A 26,066-nucleotide genomic window follows, 5' to 3' on the forward strand; every position below is an offset into this window, starting at 1 on the left:
GCAATGGTGATATAAAGCATATTGTTAGTGCTTGAGACAATAACAGTTCCTGTCTCAATTCACTAGATAGGAGTCCTCAGTCCTCCGTAACAGCAAAACTCCTTAAACTCACAGATTGTTCTCAGCAGAAACTATGGCATTCCTGTTGTGCAGAGCCTTGAACTGAACAAGTTTTCAAGAGTTCTCTGGCAGGACACTAGATTTCAGGAAATAATCCTTTATTTTACCAGCCAAAAATTTCCAAGTGAAGGTTACTGAAATTTAATTCTTTTTAGCCATATAGCCTCCTCTCACCAAAGACAAACTGCCAGGAAAAGAAGATTTACCTGTGATCCAACAGGGTTTTATGCATATGGCCAAGAAAGTACAATACCTCCAAATATGATAAAGTCAGTCTTTTCCTAGGAGTACATATATGCTAGGATATTACTAGGATAAATTGAATATCAGAAACAGCTTCATGTTTTGTCATTATTTAAATTTTCAGATTATGTTTATAAGTTAATTTTAAATGCATGGCCATTTTTAACATTTCATTGTTTCTCACAAGTGTTTTTTCATATTTCACTGAAACTAAAGTTAAATTATGTCATTAGAGTCTATAATATATCTCAGAAACATACTGACTGATTTTAACAGTGCTTCTGGAAAGTGAATGTAAAGACTACATACATAGTCAAGTGTAAAATAATATTGGCCCTACTAAATTATTTTTTAATTAAAAAATTATTTCAAATTCACAAAATTTGATTTTTTATTTAGATTTAATTTTCTTAAATTGCTGAAACTGCTTAATTCTTAGGAGAAAAAGGGTTGGTGGTCTCCCTGGTGACTTCATCCCCTCAGTAGGCATGGATGTGAGGGTGCAGGATGTCCCTTCAGAAGCTATTCAGAATTTGCTGACATCAGCCTTGGTTCATGAGCACTTGCTTTGTTTAGTGATGGTGCTAATATGAGGAGACACGTGAAGTAGCTTGGTTTATGCAAGAGGGCAGGGGAGGCATGGCGCTGTGAAAACATTCCCACACACACTAACGACTCATTCACACAGAAACAAGTGAAAGCCTTCAATCCCTTCACAAAGCTTAACAAGAACAAACTTACTCAAGCACCCAGAAGCAGCCACGTTCATATTCATTGCTAGCTTGTGCTCATAAACTCTCTGCTTTGATTTATTGGTAATACACGTTGCCGATTGCAGCAAGGGATTGCTGGGGGAAGGCTCTAAACCTGCTCTCTGTGGGTCATGTGAATGAAATGCTTCTGATTTCTTGAGTTGTGTGTCCAAGAGTGAGGATCACCTTTCAAGTACCCCATAACAAAGAGATTTGCAGACCCTGAACCACTTTGGTCTTGCTCGGGAGGTTGTTGACAACTTGCCATACTGTGGTTTCTGTTCTCCACTTTTTTTGGATCCATTTAGGGAAGTTCAGAATTTCAGAATCAAAACACATAAAGTTATAGTCAGCTCTGCCTGGTGGTTTTCAAAAACCAGATGGTTTCAGAAGAGATGATCAAATTCATTCTTTCTTTAAAAGTCATTTTTAAAGTCAGGCATGTGATTCCACTATGAATATATAAATATAAACACAAATGTATATGTGCGTGCTTGTGTGTGCAATTCTGTATATGTATCTTAACCCCTCATTTATCAGATTTCAACAGAGAATATAATATTTCATTCTGCTAGATTTTCCAGATAACTCCTATTTATTTATTTTTTTTGGCCAGACTCTTATTTTTTTAGTTTTTACATTTTTACCATTTGGGATGCCAATCTTCCCAAAAAGTGTTTTGTACTTTTAGCCTTCTTACATAGATTCTTCAGAGTATAGCTCATGTGACCTGTGAACAATTCCTAATTCCCATTAGGAATGGGAATTTTTGTTCTGTTTTTTAATTTGGCAATGCCATCCAAAACTGTTGAGCCATAAGATTGTTAATGGTACCAGTTAAGGCATTGTATCTATTTCTTTGTACAGTTTTTTTGCTCTCTTCCCTCACTGAAAACATTTAATTTATTAATTCTTACTACTGTCAGTATGTACAGAAACATGGGATTTGGAGTCAAGTATACCTAGTTGGAAAACCAGATTTTCTACTCTACGTGAGGTTTTAGAAAGTTACTGAGATTCTTCATCAATAATATGAGTATAATAATAGCCTCAAAGGATTGCTGGGAGTCTTAAATGGACATAGGCACGACCTATGTATTAGCTCTTTCCATTTCCTTTCTCCCTTGTTAATATGTCTACAGTTATACAATGTGTTCCCTAATGGTGCAAAGAGCTGATTTTATGCTAACATACATATACTGTGAAGGACCAAGTTCTTATCAATAAATTTTTGCTACTCTCCTCTCCACTCTCCCCTTTTTAAATTTGCTTCTTATTATTTATGGAGGTTGAGGAAAACAGCCATTGATGCTTGTCAGAAGTACATCTAAATTAAGATGATCAGCCATGGATGAATATGGTGAGGGAGAAACCTAGAACTAAAATTTATTCACTTTGATGGATGGATTTTAGATATACCTTGGCTTTTTAAAAATTCTTCTGCATCTTCAGGCATATTTCATATAGTTACCAGAGAGGTGAAACATTACTGGAAGGCACACAATCTACACACACTCAGAAGGTATAGCACCAAAAGTAGCCTCATCTCACTTTGTCAATATCAGGATTTAATAGATGTGATATAATTAGCAATTATGGCAATTGCAAAATGCCTCTGCTGAGTCAATGAGTGTTCCCAGCACATGGCTTCCCACGGTGTGTCACATGTTGCTGGATCCCAGACACAAAAGGATCTGCCCTGCCCTGTTCCCTTTAGTATATACTACATTCTATGGAATGCTACAACACACATTCAGTCTGTATTTGTACTGTCTGCTCTTCCATTCCCTCACATACGGCAACCTGAAACAATTCCATAATGAGACCTATTGTCAGGGCATAACTGTTAAAAATGAAGAGACTAAGCTATGAATAACTATTAACCACATATTAGCTGTGCAGTTCCTGTGTTCTCCAATCTATACTGTGCCCCTGACATTCTGATTTTACATTCAGACTCTGCTTACCCATGTAACAAAATAATGCCACACTAGCAATGCTCAAGAAAATACTCACCATGTAAAAGGCAACTTAAACTCTAAAGCAGGGTTTCTTATCATTTGTGCAATTGTCCCCTTTGGCAGACAGGTGAAACTTGTGAGGAGCTGACTCTTCTCAGAATAAAGTTCTGAAATTCATTTTAAAAAATACATAGGATAGCAAAAGAAACCAATTGGAATGAAATACCTTTAACATTTGATTTAGTAATATATGAGCTTCTTTATTAACAAATTAACTTAAAAATCTAGAAAATGAGCCCTGCAAAACTCAGGATGTAGGATGAGATATCCAAAGATGTGAGAGAAGATACAAAGAAAATGGGGAATAATTCTTTCAAATAACACCCTCTTAAATCTGCATAGTACAGGTTAAAATTTGCCTTCATACAAATCTCATTAAATTTTGTAACATTCCCAGCAAGGCGTGAAATACAGATATTATTGTTCCCATTAAACAGGGGAAAAAATCTACCAGAGGGTTAATAATTATTAACAATGATTTTAAATAGCATTTTGAAATATTTACTCTGGTATGGAAATATTTGTGATGTTTATCAGTAACAGTCATAGGAATTGCTACTACAACTCTGGTTTTTGACTAAACTTTGAAGGAAGTGCTTAATTAGATGATGATAGAAATAAAGATGTATTTTTCCCCATTCAGATCCACAGACCCGGTGTTAAGAACTGTGCTTTAATGTGACCAGTTTTGATGAATTCCTAAGTTTCTTCCATCTGAAGTACCTTTCATTGACTTTCTAGTTTAAATATGAAACAATGTAATTAGATAGATTATCATGCCTCTGTCGCCCCTGTGGAGATCTGTGGAAAAACATGGCACTCTCTCAGAAGCATGCTGTTTTCCCCTTCCAATGCATACCTCGTAACATAAAAGTTGAAAAAGGCAATATCCTCACTGAAATGCACACACGTCCCAATGTCAGGATGTCGGGATTTCTCAACATCAGACAGACGATTGTCACAGGTAGGGCTAACTCCTCCCTGTATGTCCAGGATCTGGTTGCAACCTCTACCATCTTATGTATGACTCCACTTCTTTTTTTCACACTCAGGAAAGTCAACCACAATGTTAATGACTGAGTAATGTTAAACATTAAGATGCTCTAGTTTCTTTTGAAATAAAGTTTTTTGGAAACTTTGGTAATTTATGATTAATAACAATCTGATTGTAACAAACCTTACAGTACATGAGTGGGCTGAGGATCCATGATGAAGAATAGCTGTTTTACATGTGGATGCCATGCTGCAGAATTAGTGCCAGGACAATTAGTCTTTCAGGCCACTGTGATGACATTCAGTATAGTAGCAATACCAAAGTGAAAATCTCAGTGTCCTGAAAGAATTTCTTCCAGACAGTAAACTTTATTTTTAGAGAAGTTTTAGATTACCTAAAAGTTCCATCAAGAGCATAGGGGATTCCCATATACCCCACATCCTCCCACATCCACATTTTCCCCTATTAATAACATCTTACATTATTGTGGTATGTTTGTTATGATTGATGCATAAATATTGAGGCACTGCTACTAACCATGGTCTATAGTTTACATTACGGTTTACACTTTGCAGGATTTGATAAAATGTATAATGGACTGTATCCATCATTGCAATACCATGCAGAACACTTGCAATGCCATAAAAATGCCCAATGTTCCACCTGTTTTTCTCCTCACTCCCTTCAGAACCTCTGGTGACCACTCTCTTAATATCAATGTTACAAAGTCTTCCATTACTACAACAATAATGTCTACTTTGGTCCATGGTTGCATTCCCCCCTTATGTTTGTTCATTCCTCAACCTTGAGATTTGGGGATGGTGATGCCCACTCTGCTTCAGATTGAATATTAATGTTTCTTTTAAGCAGAAGTCAACAGTCTTTTTCTCCAAAGGCCCATATAATAGATATTTTAGGATTTGTGGGCCATGTGGTCTCTGTAATAACTATCCAACTCGGCCATTCCAGCATGTAAAGCAGTCACAGACAGTGCATAAATGACTGAATGTGGCTGGATTCCAATAAAATTTAAGGTCACTGAAAGTTGTATTTTATGTAATATTTAGATGTCATGAAATAGTATTCTTCATTTGATTTTTTTAACTTATTTCAAAAATATTTTCAAACTTATAGGACAATTACCAAAATAATGCAAACTTCATATAGAAAATGCCACACACACCCCTAACCCACTCCCAGATATCAAAATTACCAATTTTAACATTTTGCTACATTTACCATATCTTTCTTTTTTTTTAAAGATTTATTTTTATTTATTTATCTCCCCTTCTGCCCCCCCTCCCCAGTTGTCTGTTCTGTGTCCATTTGCTGTGTGTTCTTCTTTGTCCACTTCTGTTGTTGTCAGCGGCATGGGAATCAGTGTTTCTTTTTGTTGCATCATCTTGCTGTGTCAGCTCTCAGTGTGTGCAGTGCCATTCCTGGGCAGGTTGAACTTTCTTTCACTCTGGGCAGCTCTCCTTATGGGGCGCACTCCTTGCACATGGGGCTCCCCTACATGGGGGGCACCCCTGCGTGGTACGGCACTCCTTGCACACATCAGCATTGCACATGGGACAGCTCCACATGGGTCAAGGAGGCCCAGGATTTGAACCACGGACCTCCCATGTGGTAGATGGATGTCCTATCCATTGGGCCAAGTCTGCTTCCCATTTTACCATCTCTTTCTATCACTCAATCACTAGCTAGCTATCTCTCTATCAATAAATTTTCTGAATACAAAAATGTAAGGTTGTATACATCAAGCTCCTTGAACACTTTATACTGCCTGTACATTTCCTAAGAAGGATATTCACTTATGTAACCATCTTAAGTACAGTTATCACATCCAAGAAGTTTAACAATGAGATAAACCTTACAGTCTATATTCCAATTTTTTCATATGTACCAAAAGTGTCCTTTTGAGTCTTTTTTCCTCCTTTGCACAACACATTTAAGCTAATTGCATTTTACTGTATTGTCTAAATAGTTGCACTTTCTTTCCTTTCTTAAGTTATGGGGATTAAATAAAAATTTTCTCATCTTAATGACTCTCAAGCACACAATTCAATGGAATTAATCACATTCACAATATTGCAGTACACTCATACTCTTCTTTTACTAAAACTTTCCCATGTCCCTAAACAGAAACCTTATACCCATTATACTTTAACTTCCAATACCCTCTTTCTCCCAACCTTTCCCCCAACTATACTCTAATCTCTGTCTCTATGAACTTGTATATTCTTTGATATTTTATTTATAGGTACCTAGTGCATAAATTTAATATTCTAAGTTTATAATAATCTTGTTTGCTTTGATACCAACCTAACTTCAATAGTATACACAAACTACGTTTCTATATCCCTCAGTCCCACCTGCTATATATAGCTCTTGTTACAAACTACATGCTTGTACATTATGAGTCCAAAACCACTGATTTGTCATTACATTTTATGCATTTGTTTTTTAAATCCTGTAGGAAGTAAAAGTGGAATTACACACCAAAAATACGATGACACTAGCATTTATATTTACCTATGTCATTACCCTCACCAGAGATCTCTATATCTTCATGCAGCTTCAATTTATTGTTTATTGTCCTTTACTTTTAACCTGCAGAACTCTCTTTAGCATCTCTTGTATGGTAGATCTTATGGTGATGAATTCCCTTAGCTTTTATCTGGGAATGTCTTAATCTCTCTCAATTTTCAAAGGCAGTTTTGCTAAATATAGAATCCTTGGTTGACAAATTGTTTACTTTCTGCACTTTAAATATGTCATCCCACTGCCTTCTTACCACCATAGTTTAATAAGATATCAGTGTTTAATCTTATCAAGGCTCCCTTGAATGTTACATATTGCTTCTGACTTGCAACTTTCAGAATTCTCTCTTTATCTTTGGCATTCAACATTTTTATTGTACTGCTTTGGTGTGGGTCTATCTGTGTTTATATTATTTGGAGTTTGTTGTATATCTTGGATATGTATATTCATATCTTTTGCTAAGTTTGGGAAGTTCACAGCTATTATTTTTTTGAATATTCTTTTTCCTCTAGGACTCCTACACTATTTATTGGTTTCCTTGATGGTGACCCACTGGTTCCTCAGGTTCTGTTCACTTTTCTTCCTTCTTTCTTCTTTCTGCTTCTTGGAAAGAATAATCTTAAAGTTCACTGATTCTTTCTTCTGCCAGTTCCAATCTGCTGCTGAACCCTTGTAGGATAGCTTTAATTTCTGTTATTGTAGCCATCAGCTCTATTTGGTTCCTTGTGGTAATTTCCATCACTCCATTGATATTCTTTTTGTGATCATCTATCATTTTCCTGATTTCCTTTCGTTCTTTCTGCATGATTTCTTTTAGCTCTTTGGGCTTATTTAGGGCCATTTACTTAAAAGTCTTTGTCTGGTATGTCCTAGGTCTGGTCCTTTTTGGTGATGGTTTCTAATGCTTTCATTTTCTCCATTGCTTGGCCATTGTTTACTGTTTCTTTGTATGTTGTGTAATTTTTTTCTCAGCCTGGCCATGTGATATTTTAATGTGTTACTGCTGGAATTTAGACTGTCTGCTCATTAAATGTATGTATGGTTAGTGTTAAGACAGAGTTTTCCTTGATTGCTGGGACCTAACAAAAAGAAGGAGAAGGAGGAGGAGGAGGAAAGGAAATACATTTTTCAGTCTTTGCAAAACTGACCTATGCAAGTGTTCTCCTTCAGGGCTTATTTATACCACAAATTCAGAGAATAGCTATAGGCTAAAGCATAGGGCCTCATCAATCCTTTCTAAAAATGTCTTGGGAATACAGATGTAGCCCTAGGATTTGCCCCATTTACACATATATAAGAATGTTTCCTCTTTCTTAGGAAACGGTTTCCTTATGGTCCTGGGCACAGTACTGGATGTCTTAACAGTTAACAATCACTTGCCTTGAGGAGCATGACTCACACTGCTCTTCCACAGGATACTGAGGGAGAGTTCTGCCACCACCAGACAGATTGTGCATGTATACTTGCTCTTAGTAAGGGCATGAGGGTTACTCTCCTCTCTCCAGAACTGGGACTTGGGTTCTGCACTGAGAGTATGGACCAGCTCTGCTCTTAGACAGTAAGCAGAGGCTGGGGAAGGGTCACCCAGGGTACCATGAGAGCCTTCCAATTTTAAGTGGCCTTTTTCCTGATTTGATACCTGCCCTGTTACTACAGTCTTTTAGCTGTTTCTTTTTTTGGGGGTGGGGTGAGTTTTGATAAAAATGTTTCTGCCATTTCTTGCTGGTTTTCAAAATTTCTTTGGGGGACAGGGTCTTGAAGTATCCTACTCATCTTGATCATGGTGGGGCTCTTAGTTTGACTTTTTCTTAGCCATTTAAAAAATGTAAAAGCCCTTCTTAACTTGCAAGCCATACAAAAACAGGCAGGGGACCAGATCTGGTCAGTGGGCCATAGTGTGCTCCTACTCTTAAGTATGAAATCAATCTCCAGGTAGCAAAACAATTAAGTAGGTTAATCTGATTGACTATGACATCCCAGAGGAGCTGCATTTGGAATAAATTTTAGCTAGAATGTGAGAAAGTCTTTGACATTTTTAGATGATGCCACAAATAGAAACAAATTCAAAATTTTATATAGATAGAAGTTATTTTTATCTGAAATCAATTGGTACACTAATATTTTTTTAAGGATTTATTTATTTATTTTTCTTCCCTTCCCCCCACCCACCTCCCCCCCCAACCCACCCTCCCCAGTTGTCTGCTCTCTGTGTCTATTGACTGTGTGTTCTTCTTTGTCCACTTCCGTTGTTGTCAGCAGCACGGGAATCTGTTTCTTTTTGTTGCATCATCTTATTGTGTCAGCTCTCTGTGTGTGTGGTGCCATTCCTGGGCAGGCTGCACTCTCTTTTGCACTGGGCGGCTCTCCTTATGGGGCGCATTCCTTGTGTGTGGGGCTCCCCTACACGGGGGGCACCCCTGTGTGGCAGGGCACTCCTTGCGCACATCAGCACTGCTCGTGGGCCAGCTCCACACAGGTCAAGGAGGCCCGAGGTTTGAACTGCAGACCTCCCATGTGGTAGATGGACGCCCTAACCACTTGGCCAAGTCCGCTTCCCAGTACACTAATCTTGAAGATAACATGTAGAAGATATCATTTGTACACTGATACTGTATGTCATGTTGGGTAAAAAAAAAAAAAGTTATGTGATCAAATTTGTGGAACCACACTTTAGTTTCTTTTGGGTTTTTTTTAGCTTGTTTTTTTTGGTTTTCCTAAATACCTAATTAGAAGGAATGTGGTATTTGACTTTGCAAGATTTTGTAAATATTCCACTCTGCCTATACAGTTCTTTGTGTTAGCAAGTATATGAAAGTTGGGAAAGTCTAAATCCATAAGAAATATCTCCATTACTGCCTGATAACTGTACTGCTGATAACTGTAGAATTGATTTTCAGGGCATTTTTGCAGGGAGAAAAACAAAGACAAATTAAAAGAAAGAAGAAAGTCAGAAGGAGGGTGGTAGACAGTAGCAATATGGTGTGGGTTTAGACAAATCCTCGTGATTCATGGAAGAGTTAGGGCTCACAGATTAACTCTGTCGTGAGAAAATGTTTCATTTCTTATAGAACAGTTCTCATCAACCAGCTTCAGATCAGACAATTACAAAAATTAGCATGAAATTTCACCTACTTAAGAAACAGGCAGTTCAAAATATACAATACTAAATGTGAACACTGATCCCGTGGTTGCTGTTATTGTTGTTGTTGTTTTATAAATATCACCAGGCACACATCTGGGATTTTAGTGCTTGCCACAATGCGGTTTTCTGGTTGACATATAGCTAAGAGACGCGTATATTAACACCCAGGCTCTAGAGCCAAGCACATTTTAGTGCCGGCTACAGCTGAAAGAATATGTTTCCATTCCTTGTCCATCTGTTCTTGGCAACATAAATTTAAACTAGAAACACAGAACAAGTTTCATGAGAAATAAGTCTAAATAGGGTTTGGTATAGCAAGATGAATGCTCTAAGTTATTATGACTTGTTAACATTTGATTTTATAGCTAGAAGGTGGTTTTTACTTGGAACAACCTCATCCTATGGCTATTCTTAAAGTTAAGAAAATGATAGGTTTTTATCAGTTCAATTAAAAAAAATATGTTGCCTCGGTCACACATTCTGTTTTAAGGGATTATATTAAACGTGTCGATGATCCCAGGCCTAACTTTGAGATTTCAAAGTGATATTCGGCACACACTTGAATTACGCTGAAAAGGAAACATTTATATCTCTGAACTTCATGCTAAAATGGAGTCATTAGAGGGGAATGAGGCTTTTTGTACAAAATGGATTCCATACAAAACACATTTGCTCATTTTTCTATGAGTCCTACCATAGGTATGACCAGCTATTATACGGTTATATTGCAGAATCACCACACACTCCCACTCTATGCCACCCCCTCCTGTTTTTTCTGCTTCTACAATATTGTTGAACTATTACTTGACATTTGAAAATACATGAAAATACATGGAAATATGAAAATAGTAAAGAACTGTATATGCGAGCCTAGACTTCTGCCCTCCAAATCAAGTGCCGGGCACCCGGAGCTATATCTGTAAGCACATGGGCTCTTGCTGGGTCTCTGGCTGGGCTCTCTGGGATCCTGCTAACCTGAGTGCAAGCCCTCTGCAATCTGGCTGAGAGAAAATAGTCAATTTGGAAAGAGACCTTGGTACTCACAAGTACAACCATCATCCCAATGTAAGAGACTTTTCTATATATGTATTTTTTAAAGTCTCTCTTCCTATGGCTGATTTATCAACTATAGTATAGTGGTGATGAATCAAAGTGATTAGGTTCAATTTTTACTCTGTCACTTATTAGGTATGTGAATATGAGTAACTTAGTTAAGTTCTCTAATTTTCATCTTCTTTATCTGTGAATGGAGATAATAATATTGGTTTTAAATGGATTTTCAGGGTAAGCAAATGAGATATTATAGAGAAAACAATTAGTCCAGTTAGGAATACATAGTAAATACTCAACAAGTGATATTCATTACTATTACTCCCCTTTCTACTGTTTCCCGTTTTTTTAAAAAAGAAAAGATCGCATTGTGCTAATTATCTAGTCTATTCCTAAATCGTATTTTCATAGCATATGCTTGACATCAGAAAAATATTTCAAGAAACTAATATTGTTTCTTGAACTTCTGCACAAAGTTACCTATGACTCTGACTAAGTCACTTAATGATTTATGGTTCAGTTTCCTTATCTATAAAATGATAAGCTTCAATATGATGATCTCAAAAGGTCCCTTGTTCCAGTAATTTAACAAAATCATGTTTGACAGCATATCCTCATACTTTATTTATAGTGTTGAAATGCATATTTGCTGCCAAACTGTCTGATGTGGGATGTATAAATGTTTCATATATACATGTGGAATAACATTAAGTTTGTTGATGTTAAAAACTACTGGTATTTTTTTTTTTTTGGCATTATTTGGCTCAGAAGCTGTTCTTCAAATTTTGTTTTAGAATAAGCTGAAAGCAAATTGTTTTCCACAGAACCTCAAGGTTTAGTTAAACTGAGAGTTTCGAAAGGAATGACATCTTTCCATTACGTTTGCTTTTCCAACACAGAGAAGCTTTCTTTGTGAAGAGAATTTTGTTTTGTATCTCAATAATAGCTAGCAGCATTAACTTGTGGGCATATGCATATGCACTAAAGTACAAGGCGTCTGTTTTCTTTTAGATCTGAGTGACCAGCTGGTGGAGGTGGTTGGCCTAGAAGGAGCCATGGAGATGGGGCAGATATACACAGGACTGAAGAGTGCGGGACGGCGGTTGGCTCAATGCTCCTCTGTGGTCATCAGGTAATTCTTTCTCCGTAGTTGAGAAAGGGAAAGGGATTTCACCCAGCAAAATTACAAACTAATTATAAGTATGTAGGACTCTGATAGTAACCTTCGTCTTACTGTGCTTCAAATGATCAATGATTAATACTAACTCATTTAAAAATAATGGAAGCTGACAGATTTTGCAAATTATTGGCTAGCTGTTTTTTATTGAGTTCATTGGAATCCAATTCTCCCTTGTTGACTATCATCGATACACCAATTCTCACATATATATTTCATCCCACTGAGCTAGTTCACATTCAGCTTTGTTTAAGTCAGCACTGAAGTATCCAGTGGGCAAATTACTCATTGAAAACATCATTGAGGCACCACTAACTTACATTCTTTCCTGGAATGATGTGCAATACTATTTCTGCAAAATTAATGAATAATTTTAAAGGTAAGATTTTATGTGATGCTTCAAGTTAAACCTTTACAAGAAAGCTTTTCCAAAATTTCTACAGAAAAAAAAAGTTCTATTTGGGCCAAAGTGTGAAACCAGGGATTGTAGCACAGACTTTGTTGTCAGGAAGTTACTTATATGAACATATAATATTGGAAAATCTGAGGCATTAAATATCTTTTCTTCAGGTATACATCATAGGAGCATTAAAGCAAGGAAGCACTTTTGGCAACAGGAATTTTGATTGTGTCTTTAAACATAAATTCTGACATTTTTCTTTTGGCATCCAGAATTTTCATTTATATCTCCACGTTTGTGGGGAAGCTTTTAATATTCTTGTGACCAACATACCTTTCAGGGTATTCATTCATACACAACAGTTGATACCACTTTCAGAAAGAGAACTTTAGAGCCCAGCTACTACCATTATTGCATTCCCTGGTTTTGTCATCTTCTACTCTTACATATAATCTCTTATATAGATTTGTTAAGTGTTAATAATGAAATATTTTTCTCCAGGACTAGCAAGTCTCTTCCAATGCAGATTGATGGAGAACCATGGATGCAGACCCCATGCACAGTAAGTGCAGAGTAGCTGAAATGCTATGTCCCCTTCATTTTTGCTTTCCAAATATCATATACCCTATTCCTAAATAATTGTAACAGTGAATACACTTGAAATGATACTCTTAGCGCATCTAATGTTTTTCCTTGACCTCTTTAGGATCTATCACCATATACCTTTTTTTTAATTTTTGTCTTATCCATGTGACTGAGCCATTATATTCAGGTTTTAGTGATTATATACCCTTGACAATGATTTAGCTCCTTGTAGATGTTTGTGTTAGCCTAAGGAGAACCTGAACCTTTGTTATCATAGATCAATTTAAAAATATGAAACTAAACAAAATAGTGAAGAAGTTTTTCTTAAACTTTGTCATACTTATTTCAGAACACCTAATGAGAAAATTATTTATGGGACCTTCAGACCTAGAGTGTCCCTGGGCCTAGTACTTGTCTGTTCTTTTAAGAATGTGAAGGCTTCCTTCTCTATAGAAAATTTCCATCTACATTTTCTACCATAGCTGTTTTCTACATAATGAGATATTATTTGTTAAAGGAGACATTTTGACAAAATACAATTTCAATTGCCATTTGCATAGTGAATATTTAATCACATGTCAAATATATGAGACACTCTAGGCACTGGGTATAATGAAGTGAACATGATCAACAATATAATTATCTTCAAGAAACTTAAATTTTGATAATAGGAAACAAAATTAAATTGATAATTAACTATATTATAAATATTAAAAGTTTTAAGAAGAAATAAGGTAATGTGATGAACCAGGCGAAGTGAAAAAGGTACTATTTTAAATAAGAGGATCTGTGGAGGTCTCTTTAAAAGGACATACCCCAAAGCTTTCTGTATTAAAAGAACTATATGAGCAGTGTGACCAAAGTTTCTTGAGTTAGGGCAAGTAGTAAGAGGTATAGTAGGAAAGGTGGATAGAGAACAAACAAGTAGAACAAATGATAGGGAAAAGTTAGCATTGATTTTAAGAGCAATAGGAAGTTGTTGAAATCATTCATACACCATCTGATTTATATTTTTAAAGTTCACCCCTGGCTGCTAAGTAGAGAAAAGATTGTACTGAGTAGCAGGTGTGAGCCAGTTTCTATCTCAATAGGCTGGGATTGTGCAAGGATAATAGCAGGGCAGGAGAAGGGAAGTGGCTAGATCTGCACTACATTCTGGAGACGACACAAAAATTGGTAATATTATCCCTTGGAGTGGGGAACGAAAGAAAGGGATGAATCTGGGTTAATTCCTAACTGTGATTGAAGGTGACTTTGAGATAATTAAAGCTAGGATACATAGTTGTGGTTTTTTCCCTTTATTAGAGAAGTTGTGGGTTTACAGAACAAAAATACAGGATTCCCATTTATAACCCTATTATTTACACTTTTGCATTGGTCTGGAACGTTTATTACAATTAATAATAACACACTTTTATAATTATACTATTCACTACAGTTCCATGGCTTAAGTACATTCTTTTTACATACCTAAACCCTCAGTTTGTAAAATCTCTTATTTCTGTAATCAGTAACTTATCTAAAAAACTCTAGCCTGGCAGTTCTCTGTCTTCTGCTATCTCTGTATTTGGCTACGAAAGTTCTTTTTTAAAAAGTCCTTTCCTCCTTTTACCATCTTGTATCCACATGCATTTAAGCTTCGCTCTTCATTCTCCAAATGACAGCTTCTAAATTCATATCTGCATTCACGTGGATGTTAACGGGGGTGGAGGGAATGGTAGTAGCAGTGGCTGCTGGTGTCGGTGGTGCTAGGGTGATGGCGGTGGTGATGGCAGTGGTGGAAATGTTAGCTCTCCGTCGGGATAGGGCAGCAGAACCAGTAGGTGCCGTTGGGGAAGGGAGTGACAGTGGATGTGATAGTGGTGGTGCTGATGTGAAGGTGGCCAAGAGCGTGCGGGCGGTGGTAGCTGCGATGACACAGGACGCAGTGTGGTGGCAGTGGTAGCCGTATCCTTACGTTTACTAACGGCCCAACTTTCATCAGGCTTGGTTACAAGAGAATAAGTAAAAGCAAAATATCTTCCATCAGTACCCTTTTTACTCTTTTGGACTTTTCTCAGAGAGAAGGGACGTTTAAACCCTGTGCCATGTTTTGAATCAAGGAGCAGTAAGTGCCATTGTAATATCAGACATTCAATGAGTCACAGTATGTGCCACGTACGGTGTGGGAGACACTTGATCTGTGATTTTCACAATGAGCCCTATGATTTTCCTCAATGTATGGATGAAACACCTGAGGCAGATAAAGATTAAATAGTTTGCCTAATTCTAAACAGCTGGTAAATGGTAGAATAGAAACTGAAAGAGTCCGCACGCTTCACGTCTCTCTACCATGGATCGCAGAAAGGAAAGGCTCCAGCGGGTGCCGGTTATCATCCTCCACAACGTGACATTTTGCAAATAGTTTACTGCTTTTCTCCAGCCTTAAAAAAAATCCATTTCTGTTGAAATTTAATTAGTTGGTTTTGAATAATTTTAACTTATTTCACACATTTTGACAATACCTTTAAATTATTCTTCTAATTAGTAGTAGCAGATTCACTACACCTATTAGTTATGATCTATCAATTGTTAAATTAATAACTTTACAAAATTTATAACAAGTTTTCTCCTTATAAATTCACTTATTTATTACAGCCTACCGTGGGCCAAGAACTGTAGTAGACTGTCTTGTTATTTCAATTTCTGGCATATTCCACTTTTCCTAGAACCACGTGGAGTTCTATACTTTAAATTTTACTTTAACTGAAGAGAATATTTAGTATTCATGGGATGGGTGTGGATTAACTATAGAGTATTCTTTGTTTCAAACGAATACCACAGTGTTTTTCTTACAGAACATAAGAATTGGTAGAGTGTTAAAATTCTCTGCTGAATTTAAATATCCTTAAGCTGATATTCAATTTAGGAAGAAATTGCTCTAGATATAATTTTAAACCAAAGCAGAAGCTCTTAAAGTTTTTCTTTAAGTGGAATATATATAATGAAAGACAGGCGATAAATTCATCTTGATTCTTCAATCAATATTATTATTTAAATCAAGGTAATATTTATTTACCAATTTTACCAGTCCTAAGAATCTGAATATCAGGAAAAGCAAACACCAAAGAGCTTAACATGGACTATTCATATATATACTTTGTAATTATTTTTGAACAAGCTTTTAAATTTTCTCCCTAAAAATCAGCCAACAAAAATTTGTTGAGTACCCTTGTACTCATGGTTTTGTGATAGTCACTGAATTGTCTTTTAGCTATGTAACTATTAGCTATGTAACTGAATGGACTTTTAACTATGTAACTATTGGGCTTGTTAATAAGATTCTCAAATTAAAGAGAATATTAATTCTAGAAGAATATATAATAAAATAGTTCTAGATGGGTTTCTCTTTAAGGTAGCCCCAGCAACTGACGATTTTCCCTTCTCTGCCTTCTTCCCCGCACCCCTCTCCCAACTCTTCCTCCTGTGCACGTAGAACATACTGACTCTGTTAGCAATATGTTCCTATAATGGAAAGAAGAAAGAGCAGGTGGTGAGGGTATGTGGAGTGAGGGTGGAGTGGTAGGCTATGGGAGAACATAGATTAAGTCAGATTTCATTTTATATCTGGATATCCACCCTTCACTCCCACTTCTTCCCATACACCACTCATTATTAAGTGATGAGTGCCCAATAAAGTTTTGTAAGTGAGGAGTGACCATACAAAGCCTCAGGAAACTCAAATTCAATGGAACCAAAATGAACTCATTATCTGCCTCTCTCTACTGCCTTTTATCTCCCCATCCACACTGATCTCTTATTTCCCAGATGTGCTTCTCCTCCATTTACCATATTGAGTAGTGAAACCATTATGCAACCAGTGTTTTCTAAGCTAGAAATCTGAGAGTTATCCTATCCTTTCTATACCTTCAAACCAAATTACCATGTCTGCCTAATAATATGACATTTCTAGAATCTTTCCCTTCCTTTACATCCTTACTACTGCCTCTCTTAGTACTGCCCCGTTTTAGTTTTCTCTCTCTCTAGGAAATATTAGTGGTTCCTAATCTCCATTTTGTTTCCATTTAAATCCATTCTCCATATTACCCCAGAATAATCACTACATATTACTAATCTCACCATGACACTCTTCTACTTAAAATTTAATTACTTCTTATATTATATAATACATTTTAAGATTCAGGCTGCTTTTTCACCAACATCATCTCTTACTTCTTTTCCATGTTTCCATGCATTTTCCTCTTTTCCAAGCAAACTTTATCACTTCACTCATTGAGTAGCACAGCTTATCCTTTGATACTCATTTCATGTTGCCCCTCCTCCATAAAGCCTTCCCTGAGCATCAACCCTCATCCTCACCCCTGACCCAAGTCCCAGTTAGCCTAAAACTTCAACCTTAGTGCTTCCATATCTCTGTCAAAGCACTAACTACACTGCATTGAAATCATCATCCTAATGGCTAGCTCTTCAGCAGACAATTTGGTAATCTATATACCCCTGATCCTAACATTGTGCTTCACACATAATTAGTATACCAATAACAAGTACATTCTAAATTTGTGAATTTCTTAATACTTCTTGGGATAATATAGCATGGTAAAAAATATTTTCTCCAAAATCTTTTCCTGAACATACTGTAGCTTGGCTAGCAATTCATTCACATATTTTTCATATATAAATGCATATAAATGTTATTTTGAGTTCTCTTTATTCATTAAATTCCAAAAGCAAAGAATTTTTATCAGAGAAAGAAATAATTCCTCCATCTAAAAGATTGACTCCTTCAGTTTCCTGGTTTGGTATGATTAAACTTCTTTAGAAGGCCACTTCCCTCTTTATTATCAATTATATACTCATTTTACACATTAGATAGGCTGCATTTTGTTAATACTTTGAAATATTAATAGTCACATATTAATTATTACTTATGATATGCTTATGAAAAGTAATGCCAAAGAGGTTTTAATGCAATATTATCACTTGTGTGCTTCATCTATGATTAAGACTGAGTGGTTTCCCGAAACTTTCTTCCATATGGTAGAGAATGGGGAGAAAGTTATGAGCAGATTATAAACTAAATGGTAAAATAACCACAGATAAAACATGAACACACAACAAAGGGATCGCTAAAGAAAGTTCTAGAAATCATTTATCTGTGTTTTGATTCTCCTTTGGCCTCTTTTATGTAGTGTCCCTAGTCTAATACCCTTCAGGACCCTGAAGCCACTTGCCCAGTTTCAGCTGCCAGTGTTAAAGACATTCAACATGCAACTCACACCTAACCTGATCCTCAGCCAATCCCTGCCAAGTCTGAAAGTCTCTCTTGCATAAGTTCGATCTATTCCTGGGTAAGCATTTGGTCACCTAGTTAACCTAAGAGCACCTGCCTTCTACTGCCCTGATTCCCACTGTGTGGACCATCCTATTGAACTCCACTTCACATTTGAGTTCTAGTTCCCTTCCCTGGCATTAGTACATACTTGCAGGGGACATGGGCTCCTTGCCTAGCCCTTACTTGCACCCTGTACTAGGAAGACTGGATCGTTTCCCTATTGCCCTAGTCACTGGAGTTAATCTAGAATTTATGTTAATTTCAACACTTTTATTCATGAAGACAATATACCCAGCACAACTTAAAAATGCAAACACTTTAAAAAGAGAAACAGTATTCTAGGACCTATAAAATTTCTGTTTATATATTTTTTATTTTAATTATTTAAAAACAATCCATTCTAAAGTGATATTTAATCTTTAGTTACTTGATAAATGCAGATTAATCTCAGGCTAATGAGATAGAAAAAGAAGGGTTCTGTAATTTAACATTTTCAGACTCAGAAATTGAGTGACCTATAGATGAAAGCTGATTAATTTGTCAGGACACTTGGATAGCCTGGGGATTTTTGGAAGAAAACATGGTAACAATGGCTAACGTTTATTGAGTCCTTACCATGTGCCAGTTTCTGTTCTCTGTGTTCACATTCATTATTTATTTAAACCTCACAACAACCCAATCTGCCAAGATTCAAAAAGACCACTTCCCAGAGCTGATTCCTTTTTTGCCTAAATGCCCATTCCCTATTTTATGGTTTAAAAATTGAGTTATTCTTCTTGCCGCCAGGCAGGCTGACAAAAAACCTGAGACTTCTTCCAGAAATTGTCTAGAACCTAATGTATGCATTTCTCTCATCTAATTGTACCTATGGTCTATTGTTTTCATATACTTAATTTTTCCCTTTTACTCAGATTGCCTGTTGGGATATATGCATTTTCATAAGTTACTTAAAATTTTGTTCAGGAAGGTGAGAAGATAAAAATATATACATACTAAAAATAAAATAAAAACTCTTCCTTCAGGACTAAGCAATTTCTCCATGAGCCTTGTTAACTTTCCATCTGTCTGGAATATTTGCCTAATCCATTATATTCCTGTGGCTCCCTGTTTGTATCTTTTGAAGTCACCCTAGTACGTATCCTTGTATTTCAGCAATGCATGTATGTGGCCAGCACTTTGGACTTAATTGTAAACATTCTGAAATTCATCGGTAATTCCCCTTCGAGTTACTTGTAGAACAAGCAATTCCCCAGCTCTAACCATAGCAAACCCATTATAGGACATTCACTCCTAGAAGCAAATAGCAATTTTTAGAAGTTGATTTAATGGCGGCTTCAAACCACTCAAAATGGGTTAAGTTGAATACCATTCGTGTCTTTTACATAATAAAGATTCTGATGAGAAATCTGCAGTCATTCAATTCATTGCTTTGCTGTATGTAATGCGTCATTTTTCTCAAGCTCCTTTCAAGAATTTTTTCTTTGCCTTTAATTATCAGCAAGTTAATTTTAATGAATCTGGGCATGGATTTCTTTGAGCTTATCATTTTTATTTTCACTTAATTTCTTGAATCTTTAAATGTATGTCTTTTGCTAAATTTAGGAAGTTTTAGCCATTGTTACTTCAAATTTTTTTTTCCTGCATCAAACTCTTTCTCCTATCCTTCTAAAACTCTAATGACCCAAATGTTAACATTTTTTTTTGTACTCTCAAAGGTCTGTGAGTCTTTGTTGATATTTCTTTCCTTTTTTATTTTTGTTGTTATTGTTGTTCATACTGGATAAGATCTATTCATCTATATTCAAGTTCACTAACTTTTTTTTCTCTTATCTTCATTCTGCTCTCATCCAGATAAATTTTATTTTGGCCATTGTCTTTTTCAGGTGTAAAATTATCATTTGGTTCTTTTCTTAAAAATATCTTCTATTACTCTGCTGAGACTTTCTGTCTCTTCTTTAATTTCAAGAGTGTATGTGATCACTTCTTGGAGAATGGTTATGATAGGTGCTAAAAGTCCTTCTGGAGAAGAAACAGGAAGCTCATCGCTGGTTCCGTGGCATGTCATGTTCTGGTTTCCTTTCCCAATCTGCCTGCTGTCATGTACTTTTCAGCATCTTCAAATAGCTGTTCCATATATTCTGTCCAGGGTTTTTAATTGCACTCAGTGAAAGAGACAGTTTGGGGTGGATTTTCTCCATCTTAACTGGAACTGGTAACACCCTCATTAAAACTTTTTGGTTTTTTTGTTGTTTGAGATCTGCCTGAATTTTCCCCAAGTCAGGTTGGTGTATTATTAGCCAGAAGTTCTTATCTGCAGACTTGGAGATTTTAGAAGATATTCCCCATGTCAATATTTCTTACAGAAAATCTAATGAAGTCTTATCAATGACCTAAAACTTCAATCTTAAATCTTCTCCATTATGAGAAAACTTCATTTTCTTTTTCGTTCTTGGGTCCTACATTTAAACAGTTTGATCATTGCCTACATATTGTTTGAGAGAAAATAATAACCAAAAAAGCATTGCTGGGACGCGGACTTGGCCCAGTGGTTAAGGCATCTATCTACCACATGGGAGGTCCGCGGTTCAAACCCCGGGCCTCCTTGACCCATGTGGAGCTGGCCCACATAAAGTGCTGACGCGCACAAGGAGTGCCGTGCCACGCAGGGATGTCCCACGTGAAAGGAGTGTGCCCCATAAGGAGAGCCGCCCAGCGTGAAAGAAAGTTCAGCCTGCCCAGGAATGGTACCGCACACACAGAGAGCTGACATAACAAGATGACGCAACAAAAAGAAACACAGATTCCCATGCTGCTGACAACAGAAGTGGACAAAGAACACACAGCAAATAGACACAGAGAACAGACAACTGCAGTGGGGTGGGGTGGGGCAGGGAAAAGAAAGGGAGAGAAATAAATTTTTTTAAAAAATAGCATTGCTTTTCTACACCTATAAGGATCAAACTAAGGTTTTAGGTATTCATCTAGGCTAGTAATGGTGTATATGATCACATGGAATATGTTTTGTTAGATTATTTTGTCTATAGGCAAAAGCATTTTAAGACTGTTCCAGGTAAGTCACCAGATAGTTTGGGAGACTTTTATTTTATTTTTTTATTTCTTTATTTTTCTACTCTAATCCATATTTTATTCCTCCATCCTGTGGACCCTGGGATGGCAATGTCCACACCTCCTCTAAATCGAGATGGGCTTAGATCACACATGGCTGATGATTGCAATTCTTGGGGAGACTTTTAAGCAGTAAAGATGGGGTTAGGCGAATATCCAAGATCATGAAGCAAAGAGGAACAAAACGGAGACTGTTGCTACCTTATTTTTCAACTCCCAAACCTGTCTGTCTGTCATCAGCTCATTAAACTTGTTTGCCTCTAGATAAAAAGTTCCTAGAAGAGGAAATACAATGTTATTGAAGCTTTCTGAACTGTACAGTGCTGAGTAAAGGAGCACAAGTGTAAAACAGGCAGTAAGTCCAATGAGACTCCAATATGCCTTGACTTGCTCTAGCAGTTCTAACCAGAGTGAATCTATCATAGGACAGTCACATTTAGAAACAAACTGCCATCTTCAAAAGTTGTTTTAGTGGATGCTTCAACCCACTTGAAATGGGTAAATTTGAATCCTATGACTCATCCTTTCTACTTAGGAATACCATTTTAATGAGTATTTCGTGTAATATTGTAATAAGAAAATATTATGGTATTTGTTGGATTGCTTTTTTCTAGAATTTATGTGCTTATATGTCTCTTTATTATTAATAAAGATACAAAAATATTTTTAAAGGCAATTTAAAATTTGCCTTTAAAGATAGAACTGTTTCCTGATGAGCAACTTCAGAAGTTAATTTGAGATGTAGGAAAATAGCTAGAATTTGCTTATCACTATGGTAGGTAGATTTCCTTGCATCTACTATCTAAATGAACTGATCATAAGCCCAGGGGCTGAAAACAGATTCAAAGTTATATAGCATTACTGCTTTTCTATAACAAACCCCGTCAATTCATTAAAACCCCTGTGTATCAGCTTTTTATTTGAAATTCATTCTAGGTTTAATAATTTAAAGGTAATTTTGAGCAATCTGTTATCTACAACTTAAATAGTCAAGTTTTCTAGTACTCTGGCAGAAATTCAATGCAGTCTGAAGTTAAATGTATTTTTGTTCCTTGAGAGCAATGATTTATGTGATTTCTGTCAGAAGGGAGGAGGGAAATTGCCTAATAAAGGTACTATACTAACTTAAGTATATCCCAATGTATAGAATACAGAAATAAGAGCCAAAGTCTGAGGTCTCATTTTCATTACGTCAGCGACTTCTGGGCTTCAGAGAGTTACTTAATCTCCTTGAAACTATTTCCTTATTCATAAAACCAGCTGACTACAAATCACAGAGGGGTATGGAAGGTTGGTTGAAAATTACTACATATCCCATTGAGCAACAGTAAGGAAAGAAAGTATTAATGTTGGTGTATATTAACATTGTTATAGTTAATAGTGCATCTGTATTTTCTTCTTTTTCAGTGTTTAGAGTAATTCCCCTGTAATCCAGAATCATACAGGAAAAAATAGTTAAACACATATTCTTTTACGGCTGGACAAAATTTGAGATCTTTTTGAGATTTGGCCAAAGCATTACAGAAAGTATAGCAGTGACTTTTATTGCTTTCCCATCATCTTTCAGATAAGCTCATGTTGGGAAAAGAAATTATGTCAACATAATCTTTAACATCTTAATAATTATCTAAAAAAGAAAATTCCATTAAGACTCATTCAGAATAGAATAATACTATGAAAGGGATCTGCAGGTTTACCTAACTCTAGAATCTCCCAAGACCCTTACATTTAATTGATTAAGTATTATGAAAGAATTTTTTGCTCACCAGGTTGGTATTCTGCAAATTAGTCTTGTTTTGAAAGTTTGGAAAGAATATTATTTTCTCATTAAAAGTTACACAGCTATTGTAACTTATCACTTGCTGATTTGGTAGACACACCATTTTCAGCAAATCTTAAGCTGCTCTAATGGCTTACTTTAGAAGGGGTAAAAAATAAGGCAACAAGGGAACATGTGTATTTTCAGTATGAAAGAATTCTCAGTAAGAAAATGTCTAATGAGTAGGTGTTGATAATGAATATTTTAGTGATGTGCCTGGAGATTGCATTTGGCTCCATATTCAAATACAGAATAAGGCTAACTCTTAAAGTAGGAAATACCACAGTTTATTGTTTAATGATTCTAAATCTTGATATTTTGAGGAATAGAAACTTACTGCTAAAGCCCTCTGTCTTCTTGAAATACATTTCAAAAAGCAGCGGTTATTCTTGTGGGTATATTTTTGAAGGTGTGAGTGGTAGCGATGCTCCAAAAGCAGTTAAATAAAATATAAACTGAAAGCATCCTTTTACCTAAGTCTTCATCAGTAAATGGTTTTGCATAAATTTGCATTATAAGCCTTTATTTTTTCAAAGCCTGGCACCTTAGTGTGTAGTTGGGCGTTATTTTGTGTGTTCCCCTCTTACTTGCGCATTAATTAGTTTTGTTTACCTGTGCATAATTTTTCCTAATTTCACAACAGTTGTTGTTTTTGTAATTGACAATGCAATTTACTGCATGTGTGCTTTCTGGTCCCCAAATAAGAATGTTAAGGTGTAAAGCACCAATCTCTTCATTTCAAATTGTTAAGAAAAATGTTGGTTGTGACTAATTTCCAATTAATTTGCCATGTTACAAGGGAACAAAACAATTGCACCTACTAATTAAAATTTAAAATATTCTGAAGTGTCATCTTTAGGTGTCTGTGGAATATATAATTTCCATTTTGGTTCATGCTGGATCTGTAACACCTCTGAGCTTGACAGCTCTATTAATTTAAAGGCTCCGTAATACCTATTAGTACAAAACATGAAAAAAATACCATTAATCATTTATTTTAATTTTGCAGCTCTGTCATTTTCTCAGTATGCTTTAAAATTATGATGACACCATAATGTGCACAAATCGACCTGGTTGAAGGGGAAACGGATCACACTACTTAAGGATACTGAAGTACATTATTAGGGCTTAATTAATGCCAAACTGATTAGATTTGATTGCATTTTGCACAAAAATATTTTAAAGAAGTTTTTTTCTTGCCATCTTATATTTAAAAAGTCATTGCAAACATTATGTTTATAATTACTTACCTTTTTATAGCTCTTCACTTTAATATAGTCTATTAAAATATTGTCACATGAACGTAAATTGTTCTTTTACTCTTTATGTTGATACCTGAATTAATCTACTCAGTTTAAACTTAGAAAAATGATTTAATTTTGGTGAACAGCTGAAAATGTCTCTCACATTCATATTCCTTGATAGGAACTCCTAGTTCTAATAGGACACAGTGTCCAAAAACATGTAAGGGCAATGTTTGAAATGAGAAATATGTCAAATAAGTAATCCCTTATATATTTATACTGTTCTGAGCCAAGACTATTAAATCTGCTAAAAGTGATAAAATTATACAAACTTAATGGAATTTTGTCTTCGGCAGTCAAGGAGACCAATATTTATATCTAGTTCAAAACTGGATATCTTCCATTAGACTGGGTAAAGTTAGAAGTAAGTCTCCCAGTTGATGGGCGTCATTGGCCCAATATGCAGATATACCTTTCCTTTCAAAGGAACTAGAGGCCTTTCTTCTGGGAGCACTTGAGCCTGACCTTTTTTTCACATTTCCCCTGTGGTCATACTTCATCAATATGGGTAACATATTTTAAGGTCTTCCTCAAGAGGCAATATACTGGAAAGTTTTAAAGAGTAAGACTTATACTAATGTCATGGAACTTGATCCAGAGTTTTCAAGGGATTTTCCCAGGATGGGAAAATTTCAAATAAAAAATTTCAAATAAAAATTAGAAAAAAAAATCACAATAAAAAAATGCAGGGAATCCAATGTATTTCAGTGGTTGAGTGCCAGCTTCCCACATATGAGGTCTTGGGTTCAATCCTTGAAAATATCCCCTTCTTTTATAAAGCTAGCAACATGTGAGGTAAACAAAATGGATTATTGAGCATGATTTTCAAATTATTAGTAAATAAAAACTAAGAAAAGAACCTATTTCCTCCAAACTGAATAATAAATATCAGTTATTCATTTATTTTTTTAAATAAATTTTTATTGAATTCTTTCTCTATAGAGAGACTGACATTTTGTCATATAGTGTTTTGATGGAGAGAAAACAAAACAAAAGGCATGGCCCCTGAACTTACTGGAGATAAACATTACCCAAAGAGTCACTCAGATATACAATTTAAATAATGATGTAAGGTCTGTTAATGAAAGCTTCATAGTACTATGGTAATGTGAGAGGGGATAATAGGAGGACTTGACTTCATCAAAGAAAGTCCAGGAAGGCTTTAAAAATAACTCAAAATTTACCTGAGAACTAAATAATAAGGAGGATAGATTTAGGCACAAAGAGGGGGAGGATGGTCATATGCAGAAAGAACACCACATGCAAACCTCTGTAGGGCCAGGGAGTATGTAACAGATGTGATACAGAAAGAAGAGATGGTGAAGCAGATGTGGCTCAAGCACTTGGGCTCCCATCTACCATATAGGAGGTCCAGGGTTCGATGCCCAGGGCCTCTCAGGAGTGCTGGCCCATGCGGAGAGCTGGCACAGCAAAATGACATAACAAAAAGAGACACA

The 26,066-nt window shown here is 36.0% G+C and overlaps 1 protein-coding gene across 11 annotated transcripts in view; it reads left to right on the top strand.

Moving 5' to 3' along the window:
• Positions 1 to 26,066, top strand: part of DGKB (diacylglycerol kinase beta) — a 723,907-nt gene that overhangs the window by 681,217 nt on the left and 16,624 nt on the right. For all 11 annotated transcript variants that reach the window (XM_058296926.1, XM_058296928.1, XM_071215137.1 and 8 more), the window contains 2 exons: positions 11,878 to 11,998; positions 12,945 to 13,005. In XM_058296926.1, coding sequence (XP_058152909.1) covers positions 11,878 to 11,998; positions 12,945 to 13,005 — 182 coding nt within the window. The remainder of the gene's footprint in view (positions 1 to 11,877; positions 11,999 to 12,944; positions 13,006 to 26,066) is intronic.

This window comes from Dasypus novemcinctus, chromosome 5 (assembly GCF_030445035.2).
Source record: "Dasypus novemcinctus isolate mDasNov1 chromosome 5, mDasNov1.1.hap2, whole genome shotgun sequence".
NCBI classification, from domain to species: Eukaryota; Metazoa; Chordata; class Mammalia; order Cingulata; family Dasypodidae; genus Dasypus; species Dasypus novemcinctus.